The 12,321-nt window shown below is 41.3% G+C and overlaps 1 protein-coding gene across 1 annotated transcript in view; it reads left to right on the top strand.

The window, feature by feature from the left end:
- Positions 1-12,321, top strand: part of LOC124605721 (telomere-associated protein RIF1-like) — a 113,283-nt gene that overhangs the window by 35,745 nt on the left and 65,217 nt on the right. Inside the window, exon 5 of the mRNA XM_047137596.1 lies at positions 4,039-4,159. Coding sequence (XP_046993552.1) covers positions 4,039-4,159 — 121 coding nt within the window. The remainder of the gene's footprint in view (positions 1-4,038; positions 4,160-12,321) is intronic.

The following is a 12,321-nucleotide window of genomic DNA, read 5'->3' as shown; positions in this document are numbered from 1 at the left end:
TTCGTAGGCACAAAAATCTGAACGAACTTCTCCTTCTTCATGTCAACGCAAGACCTCACACAAGTCTTCGCACCCAAGAGGAGCTCACAAAACTTCAGTGGACTGTTCTTCCTCATGCACCCTACAGCCCAGATCTCGCACCGTCGGATTTCCATATGTTTGGCCCAATGAAGGACGCAATCCGTGGGAGGCACTACGCGGATGATGAAGAAGTTATTGATGCAGTACGACGTTGGCTCCGACATCGACCAGTGGAATGGTACCGTGCAGGCATACAGGCCCTCATTTCAAGGTGGCGTAAGACCGTAGCATTGAATGGAGATTACGTTGAAAAATAGTGTTGTGTAGCTAAAAGATTGGGGAATAACCTGGTGTATTTCAATGCTGAATAAAACAAACCCTGTTTCAGAAAAAAAATGTGTTGCATTACTTATTGAACTGCCCTCGTAATACAATATATTAGTTGGAACATCTTCTAAGTAACTAAATCACAAATGCCACTTAATTAAAAGTTAAATTATGCACAGGACAGTGATAGCTTCTAAAAATTCTCAAAACTGCTCATTTATTTGCATTAATATACAATGAAATTCAGGGTTGATCTATTCTTTAGCAGTAACTGTGAACTATAAATGCTGACTTGCTACAAAGTAAAAGTCGAGTGTCCAAAACACTCGTACCGAGAACTTGTATAGTTTTGTAAGCAACCGAAAATTTCCAAAAATAGCCTATTTCTCACATAATAATACAGTGAAATTGGAGAATGATTGTTTTGAACGAGGATATGCCTACTGTTCTCGAAAATTTTAAAAGACCACAAATAAGTTTAAGCGTACCATTGACAGTAACAGTAAAAGTTTATTGTGGCTCTCACAAATGTTCGAAATTTCACAAATATCACAATAGGCTTGGGTATTAAAACATTTGCTGCAGTTACCAGTGGAGACCACCAACACTCTAGGCGGATGCTTGTAAGCACATGTGAGCTGAAAGCTGAAATCGTACCCCTGCGAAACCTGTAAGTTCATGTTGTGCACGTACGTAATATTGACAGTGAATATAATGTCTTCGCAAGAGGTGGTGCTAGATATAGAAATACAAGTACACTTTATTTGCATGCCGATCATGTGTTAAATGCTGCATGCTGTCTGATGCTTAGAAGCATCATATGCATTTATTTTCAAACAATTCTAACAATGCCTCTGATTTATTGCAAACTGGAAAGAAAATGCAATTCAAACAAGCGATAAATCCGCTCCATTGAGAGAGAATTTGAAAACACCAAAAGATATATCAAACAGAGAAATAGAAACAGGACTCATCTGCAGTGTGGTGCTACGGAAACCCAATCCCATGTAACAAATAAGTTTGCAAGTTGTAGAGGTGATGTTTTTATAGCAAACCACAAATAAGTTCACATACTGTACAGTAACCTCATGTTCTGAGCAATCAATGTAACAATATTTTACTTGGCTATCAAATAATACAAATACAAACACTTTACAAACAGATCTTCCTCTGAAAATACGACATCCCATTGCATTACGGATGTGTAATTGTGCAGCAGTTTGAACAGAATCCAGGTTTGTTTGGACACATTATGCACATCTATGGTGTATCTGTACGCTTGCCCCATTCCGCACACATTGTACATCACTTCCTCATAACTTGCTTCTTCCCTTCAGTTGTGTCGCGCTTTTGCACAAAGTGTGTGTCTTTACGATTTGTTATGCACTCCTTTTGTAATGTCCATTAGTGGAAGTACATCCTATATTATTTGTATTCTATAAACACACATCACTTTATGCCCTGAGTATTTATTATATAGGTAATGTGAATTGAACATTAGCATGTCAACTACATGGAAGAATAGTTTCTTTGGCCAGCGGATAGTCTTTAATTCACATAAATAATACAAAAACATCTGGTCCTACCTATTGGTCCCAGACGTACAACTATTTGATAATTGGCAATGGTTTCGAGACTATTTGCTGGTGTGCATTCGACACATATACCATTGTATTAGGATATTCTGTGGAAATATAGGAGATATCTCATCTATCCTTCCATTTGCTGATCATTGTGCAATAGTGTCTCTCTTTCCCAGTTTTGTGCATAACACATCTTTATGGGTATTTCTACTATTTATCCTTAGTGTCCCAGTGCAAAGCTGTTGTAAAAAATTGTCCACGTAAATGTGATGGGCAACATGCAGCTTATGAAACCGTCTGGATTATTTAGCATGTACAATTTTTATTGCTTTTGTTCTTTATATATTGTGTAAATGACAATCGTACCCTCCAAGGAGTCATTGGTTCATCTAAAGATAGACCCCTACCTTGATAATACATCTGACACATTCTGTTAAAATAATTCAATATAGGGTGTACCTTATATGGTCGATCATCTAGTTTCGAGTTTTCTGACTGGATTTTTCGCAAAATGCAGTGACCGTAAGATGAGCAAATATCTGTCTCTGCCCATACTCATTGCTATTCCTCTATTTTTGAACAGCAGGTCTTCCAGTAGTCTTGTAATTGGGCATATTTGACATTAGCCATATGTAATGAAATACCCAGAAAGACTAGTATTTCTCCTATACTTACAGGTTTCCATTTACTTACCCTAGAGCCCTCTTTCATATTTTTGCTCGCAAATATATTGCATGAGTTACTGTTCATCAACTACAAGCTGCAGTATGTCATGTGTAACCAGTAGCCTAAAGAAATTCATTGATGTATTGCCATTAGTATTTATCTGCAAACATTCTGCTTTTGTAAATGGATGATACTGCATCCCATGTGGTTCTTCATGCCAAGTCGCACCTGGTTTGCTTACTTATGTGAGTGTGGGTTCTTTATCGTCGGCGATTTCCTCATAATCTTCATCTGATTCCGAACTGTTGCGAAACATATTCAAAAGTTCTGCATCCACAGTGTCATGACTATGGTATGTTTCTGCAGTCTCCATATTCCAGCTACCCTCCTCTGGTTCATCCCCTCTGAACTCTACATCACTATCTTCTAACATACTCAGTAACTCATGGTCAGTATATTGTTCACTCTTCCTACTCTTTTTCGGGTTAGAAGGCACCGGTGTTCGTTGATTTGCCGCCATTGCAAACAGTGCACAAGACAGACGACTGAAGATAGAAACACACAGTTTCAGACAGGAAAAGGTTACGTGATATTTCGTTGGTTGCTTGTACTAACACGGGTGCACAGCCAAACAAATCAAACTAAATACTCAGCTAACGAACGCACCGCTTATGAATGTTACCTGCACTGGCTTGTTGATCGCGGAAACGCTTATAAGCATCGGCCGCACTGGCATGTTGATTGCGGAAACACCTAAAAGCATCAGCCGCAGTGAACATGTTAACACAGTCAATGAAAGATTATGCAGAAGCAATCCAAACAGTAAAATATATGAATCTAGAATTTCAAAGTGGCACACAAATCTTGTACACGTGGTCTCTCTCAAAAGAAAATTCTGGAGTCTGCTTTTGTATCTCATTCAAAGTTGCTAAAACATGCAGCACCAACAAAGCCCCTCTTCTGCCTGTTTCAGCTAACAAACTTTGTTGTTTTGGAGTGCTACAATACTTGAATCTGAATCTTGTTAAGTCATTGTAATATAAAGGTTATGATATTGGCTGCTGGGTGAACCCTTGCCAATTAGAATGAACAGTTTCAACGCTGAGCGTGTGTCTTACTTGGGACTGGGAATGGGCAGTGCGTGACTGAAACTTAGGTGCCATTTCGAAATTGTTAACTGTGATCAAAAGAGAGATTAGTCTGAAATCAAGGTATTGTGTTCATACGTGTAATCTTAAGTTATGTTTTAGTACAGTATTGATACTGTCTTCTTTATTGCCATTTCTTAACCTAGAAAATTGTATCAGCACATGGTACCAGTATTTTATTAGAAGATAAAAGTAATTTCTTTCTGCTAATTGGTAAATGTTTTGCAGGTTTTCTATTTCGCATTTTTCTTTTTTTATGGGCTTTTCTTACACAGTCTTTTCTGTTAACGCAGCAAAAAAAGCGAGTGAGCTTCTCTGATCCAGATGTCAGTAGCACTTGCTACTTTGAGGAGTATCCTATTGAGGAAGTGCATAAAGACTATCAGTGGATTGCACGCTCAGGAGGAATGGAAGGTAAGTAATGTTTCTTACAGAATCTTTGTAGCTGATAACTTTTTTTTAGACTGTTTAATGATATGAGAGGAAACTGAAACAGGAAAGAATAAACACTGCCTTTTGGAATTAGATATGAAGATAAGTCATATCCTTCCACCCCGCCCCAGCACCCCACCCTCCATGATTAAAGCATTGCTGCAACAAAAATAGCAGAAATAGCACTGGTTTACAAGTAAGGTGTAGAGTAAAAGACAAAATTAGGAAAATCATCCAGAGAGTGAGAGAAAACCACACACAATTGCTGAGCATCAGGGATCAATTTTAAAGAGGCATATGAAAATAAAATGTGTGGAGCAATGGGGATGTGTAGCACTTTGTTACCTTTATTCCTAAATTTTGCAAACTACTTACAGGTGGTTATAAAATATTCCATACGTGCTAAGCATGTTACTGAGTGATCACGAAGACTTCTGCAGTTTACTCATACTAAGAAGTTTCTTAGAAAAGCAAATGATGTTATGTAACTTCAAAAGTTTTAATCTAGTTGTGAAACCATCCAGAAAAGCTTTGCCCGGAGTTTAGTGTATCTGTCTCACACTATCTGGTGATTGTTGAATTAAGTTGTATTACAACTGTGTTCTTATTAAGGTCATTCTCAGAGTCCTTAGTAAGAAAAGAAACTTTCTAATTTTCAGGAAAGTTAATCTTCAAGGCTCCTCAGAGTACTCACATTAAATCATAATTTATCATCTCACCATTTATAATATCAAACCATTTAATGGTAGCATCATGATGTGTGCTTGTTAATGTTGTTCAGAATATTTGGTAGGAAGACACAGTCTCTTTTGAATACCCTCCAGTGTTGGAAAGACGATAAAAGGCACTTAGCGAATCTGAGCTCTGAAGTGGTTGCAGAAGAGTTTGTTTCGAGAATCTTCAGGAAAAGTTCGTTTTGGTTGTCCTGTAAGCAGTTGTGAGGTAGTGCACACCACTCTTGCCCACTTTTTACCTCTGGCACTCCTTTGCCCACATTCATAGCTTCCTTTACTTTTGGGTCATATCACATAGTATATACCAGATTTATGAATGAATTCTACCTGATCATCTCCAATTTGAAAAAAAGGTTCCTTGGATGTTTCTTGTAGAATAAAACTAAGCTGAATGAAATCTGAGCATAAAATAGAAAAAAAAATCTGGCTTTAAAAGTCTTTCAATGGAAGGCTGATCAATGTGCAATTTCTAACACATTTTCGCCAAATTTAGAGCTTCTCAAAATTGAAATTAGGAGTATGTAAGATACTTTGGATTAAATGGACAATATTTTGTGCTCTCCACATTTTAAATTGCAAACCTGTATCTTTCATTATTTTCATACTACATGTGGTCAGAATAGAAAAATTCATCACATCATTTTTCCTACCATTTTGTGACAGAAATAATTTAAACGTACTGAGTGCACTTTAGCAGTTGCATTCAAAAGTTCAGTTTTATGTAATGTAACATTACTGTATCAGTATTTATGAGCATTTCAGAAGTTAATAACAAGTAAATAGACCGACAGACTTTTTGTGTCAAATTTGTGTTGTTGTGGTTTTTAGTCCAGATTCTGGTTTGATGCAGCTTCCCATGCTACTCTATCCTGTGCAAGCCTCTTCATCTCCAAATAACTGCTCCATCCTACATCCTCCTGAATCTGCTTACTGTATTCATCTCTTGGTCTCCCTCTACGATTTTTACCCTCCACGCTGCCCTCCAATACTAAATTTGTGATCCCTTGATGCCTCAGAACATGTCCTACCAACTGATCCCTTCTTCTGGTCAAGTTGTGCCACAAACTTCTCTTCTCCCCAATCCTATTCAATACTTCCTCATTAGTTATGTGATCTACCCATCTAATCTTCAGCATTCTTCTGTAGCACCACATTTCGAAAGCATCTATTCTCTTCTTTTCTAAACTATTTATTTTCCATGTTTCACTTCCATACATGGCTACAATCCATACAAATACTTTCAGAAACGACTTCCAGACACTGAAATCTATACTCAATGTTCCCAAATTTAACTTTCTCAGAAACGCTTTCCTTACCATAGCCAGTCTACATTTTATATCCTCTCTGCTTTGTCCATCATCCGTTATTTTGCTCCCCAAATAGCAAAACTCATCTACTACTTTAAATGTCTCATTAGCTAATCTTATTCCCTCATTGTCACCTGATGTAATTCAACTACATTCCATTGCCCTCATTTTGCTTTTGTTGATGTTCATCTTATATCCTCCTTTCAAGACACTGTCCATTCCGTTCAGCTGCTCTTCCAAGTCCTTTGCTGTCTCTGACAGAATTACAATGTCATCGGCGAACCTTAAAGTTTTTATTTCTTCTCCATGGATTTTAATACCTACTCCAAATTTTTCTTTTGCTTCCTTTACTGCTTGCTCAATATACAGACTGAATAACATCAGGGATAAGCTACAACCCTGTCTCACTCCCTTCTCAACCACTGCTTCCCTTTCATGCCCCTCGACTCTTATAACTGCCATCTGGTTTCTGTACAAATTGTAAATAGCCATTCACTCCATGTATTTTACCCCTGCCACCTTCAGAATTTGAAAGAGAGGACAGTCAGCATCCTCAAATTCCTTAACCTGTCTTCTAAGTCATTGGGTCAGTATTGCCTGATCTTCCCAGTGGTCTGTTCCTACCAGTTTTTCCAATCTTCTTCCATAAAGAATTAATGTTTGTGGTTTGCGACAATGACATACTAAACTGATAGTTAAGTAATTTTCACACCTTTTAGCAACTGCTGTGTTTGGAACTGGAATTATTACATTCTTCATAGTCTGATGATGGTATTTTGCCTCATACATCTTATCTACCAGATGGAAGAGTTTTGTCATAGCTTGGTCTCCCTGGGCTATCAGTTTTTGTGATGGAATGTCATAAACTCCAGAGGCCTTCTTTTGACATTGGTCTGTCATTGCTCTGTCAAATTCTTCACGTAGTATATCATTTCCCATCTCATCTTCATGTATGTCGTCCTCCATTAGTATAATATTGCTTTCAAATTCATTTCCCTTGTATAGGCTCTCTATGTACTCCTTCCACTTTCAGATTTTCCTTCCTTGCGTATTACTAGTTTTCCATGAGCCTTTGATATTCGTACAGATCCTTCTCTTTTTCCCAAAGGCTTTTTTTAATTTTGCTGTAAGTGGTATCTAATTTTCCACTGGTGAAATATGTTTCTAAATCCTTATATTTGTCCTCTGGCCACTTCTCCTTAGCCATTTTGCACTTCTTGTCAATCTCATTTTTTAGACATTTGTATTCCCTTTTGCCTGCTTCATTTGGTGCCTTCATTATTACCTCCTAAAGTTGCCTATTTATTCCTTTCCCCTCTTCTAGTCAACCATTGCCTAATGCTGCCTCTGAAACTCTCAAGAAGTAATGGTTCTTTTGGCTTACGCAGTTCCCACCTCCTTAATTTCCTACATTGTTGCATTTTCTTCAGTTTTAATCTACAGGTTGTAACCAATAAATTGTGGTCAGTCTGCATCTGCCCCTGGAAATGTCTTAAAATTGAAAATTTGGTTCCAAAATCTCGTTCTTACCATGATATAATCAATCTGAACCTTCGGTGTCTCCAGGTCTCTCCCACATACACAACTTTCATGATTCGTAAACCAAGTGTTATGTATGATTAAATTATGCTTTGTGGAAAATTCTACCAGGAAGCTTCCCCTTTCATTCCTTTCTCCCAATCCATAGTGACCTATTTTAGCTTCTCTTCCTTTTCCTACTATCGAATTCTAGTCCCCCTTCATAATCAAATTTTCATTTCCCTAAACTATCTGAATAGTTAATTTTAGCTCAACGCATGTTTCTTCAATATCTTCATCTGCATAGTTAGTTGACATATAAACTTGTACTGCTGTGGTAATTGTGGGCTTTGTATCTGTCTTAGTTAGTGTTCACTTTGCTGTTCATAGCAGCGTACCTGCATTCAGATTTTCTTCTTCATTATTAAACCCATTCCTCCTTCACCAGTATGTGACGTCGTATTTATAATCTTACATTCACTTGTCCAGAAATCAGTGATTTGGTATTGGGGGTGATCTGTATCAGGGTTACTGGAGACCAAAATTTAGATGTAAGCTTCAGTAAGTGGTGAAATATGGCATCCCGGCTAAGACACAGGTTGAAAATATTGTCACTATTTTTTATTTACTTAAATTTGCCATATTTCGTGACAGTACCTTTTCCGTTAGACGTTTGCAAGGCGATATTAGTCTTGGCTTCAGTTGTCTAAGTATGATTCCACAATGCATCTCTGTCGGCTGCAGAAAAGACGTGGTTCAACGTGTTTTTATATATATATATATATATATATATATATAACACAAAGATGAGGTGACTTACCGAACGAAAGCGCTGGCAGGTCGATAGACACACAAACATACACACAAAATTCTAGCTTTCGCAACCAACGGTTGCCTCATCAGGAAAGAGGGAAGGAGAGGGAAAGACGAAAGGATGTGGGTTTTAAGGGAGAGGGTAAGGAGTCATTCCAATCCCGGGAGCGGAAAGACTTACCTTAGGGGGAAAAAAGGACGGGTATACACTCGCGCGCGCACACACACACACACACACACACACACACACACACATATCCATCCACACATACAGTCACAAGCAGACATATTTAAAGACAAAGAGTTTGGGCAGAGATGTCAGTCGAGGCGGAAGTGTAGAGGCAAAGAAGTTGTTGAAAGACAGGTGAGGTATGAGTGGCGGCAACTTGAAATTAGCGGAGATTGAGGCCTGGCGGATAACGAGAAGAGAGGATATACTGAAGGGCAAGTTCCCATCTCCGGAGTTCGGATAGGTTGGTGTTAGTGGGAAGTATCCAGATAACCCAGACGGTGTAACACTGTGCCAAGATGTGCTGGCTGTGCACCAAGGCATGTTTAGCCACAGGGTGATCCTCATTACCAACAAACATTGTCTGCCCGTGTCCATTCATGCGAATGGACAGTTTGTTGCTGGTCATTCCCACATAGAATGCATCACAGTGTAGGCAGGTCAGTTGGTAAATCACGTGGGTGCTTTCACACGTGGCTCTGCCTTTGATCGTGTACACCTTCCGGGTTACAGGACTGGAGTAGGTGGTGGTGGGTGGGTGCATGGGACAGGTTTTGCACGGGCGGTTACAAGGATAGGAGCCAGAGGGTAGGGAAGGTGGTTTGGGGATTTCATAGGGATGAACTAACAGGTTACGAAGGTTAGGTGGACGGCGGAAAGACACTCTTGGCAGAGTGGGGAGGATTTCATGAAGGATGGATCTCATTTCAGGGCAGGATTTGAGGAAGTCGTATCCCTGCTGGAGAGCCACATTCAGAGTCTGGTCCAGTCCCGGAAAGTATCCTGTCACAAGTGGGGCACTTCTGTGGTTCTTCTGTGGGGGATTCTGGGTTTGAGGGGATGAGGAAGTGGCTCTGGTTATTTGCTTCTGTACCAGGTCGGGAGGGTAGTTGCGGGATGCGAAAGCTGTTGTCAGGTTGTTGGTGTAATGGTTCAGGGATTCCGAACTGGAGCAGATTCGTTTGCCACAAAGACGTAGGCTGTAGGGAAGGGACCGTTTGATGTGGAATGGGTGGCAGCTGTCATAATGGAGGTACTGTTGCTTGTTGGTGGGTTTGATGTGGACGGACGTGTGAAGTTGGCCATTGGACAAGTGGAGATCAACGTCAAGGAAAGTGGCATGGGATTTGGAGTAGGACCAGGTGAATCTGATGGAAGCAAAGGAGTTGAGGTTGGAGAGGAAATTCTGGAGTTCTTCTTCACTGTGAGTCCAGATCATGAAGATGTCATCAATAAATCTGTACCAAACTTTGGGTTGGCAGGCCTGGGTAACCAAGAAGGCTTCCTCTAAGCGACCCATGAATAGGTTGGTGTACGAGGGGGCCATCCTGGTACCCATGGCTGTTCCCTTTAATTGTTGGTATGTCTGGCCTTCAAAAGTGAAGAAGTTGTGGGTCAGGATGAAGCTGGCTAAGGTAATGAGGAAAGAGGTTTTAGGTAGGGTGGCAGGTGATCGGCGTGAAAGGAAATGCTCCATCGCAGCGAGGCCCTGGACGTGCGGAATATTTGTGTATAAGGAAGTGGCATCAATGGTTACAAGGATGGTTTCCGGGGGTAACAGATTGGGTAAGGATTCCAGGCGTTCGAGGAAGTGGTTGGTGTCTTTGATGAAGGATGGGAGACTGCATGTAATGGGTTGAAGGTGTTGATCTACGTAGGCAGAGATACGTTCTGTGGGGGCTTGGTAACCAGCTACAATGGGGCGGCCGGGATGATTGGGTTTGTGGATTTTAGGAAGAAGGTAGAAGGTAGGGGTGCGGGGTGTCGGTGGGGTCAGGAGGTTGATGGAGTCAGGTGAAAGGTTTTGCAGGGGGCCTAAGGTTCTGAGGATTCCTTGAAGCTCCGCCTGGACATCGGGAATGGGGTTACCTTGGCAAACTTTGTATGTGGTGTTGTCTGAAAGCTGATGCAGTCCCTCAGCCACATACTCCTGACGATCAAGTACCACGGTCGTGGAACCCTTGTCCGCCGGAAGAATGACGATGGATCGGTCAGCCTTCAGATCACGGATAGCCTGGGCTTCAGCAGTGGTGATGTTGGGTGTAGGATTAAGGTTTTTAAGAAGGATTGAGATGCAAGGCTGGAAGTCAGAAATTCCTGGAAGGTTTGGAGAGGGTGATTTTGAGGAAAAGTAGGTGGGTCCCGCTGTGACGGAGGACGGAAATGTTCCAGGCAGGGTTCAATTTGGATAGTGTCTTGGGGAGTTGGATCATTAGGGGTAGGATTAGGATCATTTTTCTTCGTGGCGAAGTGATATTTCCAGCAGAGAGTACGAGTGTAGGACAGTAAATCTTTGACGAGGGCTGTTTGGTTGAATCTGGGAGTGGGGCTGAAGGTGAGGCCTTTGGATAGGACAGAGGTTTCGGATTGGGAGAGAGGTTTGGAGGAGAGGTTAACTACTGAATTAGGATGTTGTGGTTCCAGATTGTGTTGATTGGAATTTTGAGGTTTTGGAGGGAGTGGAGCTGGAAGTGGGAGATTGAGTAAATGGGAGAGACTGGGTTTGTGTGCAATGAGAGGAGGTTGAGGTTTGCTGGAAAGGTTGTGAAGGGTGAGTGAGTTGCCTTTCCGGAGGTGGGAAACCAGGAGATTGGATAGTTTTTTGAGGTGGAGGGTGGCATGCTGTTCTAATTTACGGTTGGCCTGTAGGAGGATGCTCTGAACAGCCGGTGTGGATGTGGGAGAGGAAAGATTAAGGACTTTTATTAAGGATAGGAGTTGACGGGTGTGTTCATTGGCTGAGTTGATGTGTAGGTGAAGGATTAGGTGGGTGAGGGCAATGGATTGTTCAGTTTGGAACTGGTATAGGGACTGATGGAAAGAAGGATTGCAGCCAGAGATGGGAACTTTAAGTGTGAGGCCTTTGGGGGTAATGCCAAATGTCAGACAAGCCTGAGAAAATAGAATATGGGAGCGTAATCTGGCTAGGGCGAAGGCATGTTTACGGAGGGAATGTAAATAAAACTTAATGGGATCGTTGTGGGGGTGTTGTGAGGGTGACATGCCTACACTGTGATGCATTCTGTGTGGGAATGACCAGCAACAAACTGTCCATTCGCATGAATGGACACAGGCAGACAGTGTTTGTTGGTAATGAGGATCACCCTGTGGCTAAACATGCCTTGGTGCACAGCCAGCACATCTTGGCACAGTGTTACACCGTCCGGGTTATCTGGATACTTCCCACCAACACCAACCTATCCGAACTCCGGAGATGGGAACTTGCCCTTCAGTTTATCCTCTCTTCTCGTTATCCGCCAGGCCTCAATCTCCGCTAATTTCAAGTTGCCACCACTCATACCTCACCTGTCTTTCAACTACTTCTTTGCCTCTACACTTCCGCCTCGACTGACATCTCTGCCCAAACTCTTTGTCTTTAAATATGTCTGCTTGTGTCTGTATGTGTGGATGGATATGTGTGTGTGTGCGCGCGCGCGAGTGTATACCTGTCCTATTTTCCCCCTAAGGTAAGTCTTTCCGCTCCCGGGATTGGAATGACTCCTTACCCACTCCCTTAAAACCCACATCCTTTCGTCTTTCCCT

Source organism: Schistocerca americana, chromosome 3, assembly GCF_021461395.2.
Source record: "Schistocerca americana isolate TAMUIC-IGC-003095 chromosome 3, iqSchAmer2.1, whole genome shotgun sequence".
NCBI classification, from domain to species: domain Eukaryota; kingdom Metazoa; phylum Arthropoda; class Insecta; order Orthoptera; family Acrididae; genus Schistocerca; species Schistocerca americana.
The sequence above is the reverse complement of the archived record's forward strand: the minus strand, read 5'-3'. Positions and strand labels throughout refer to the sequence as shown.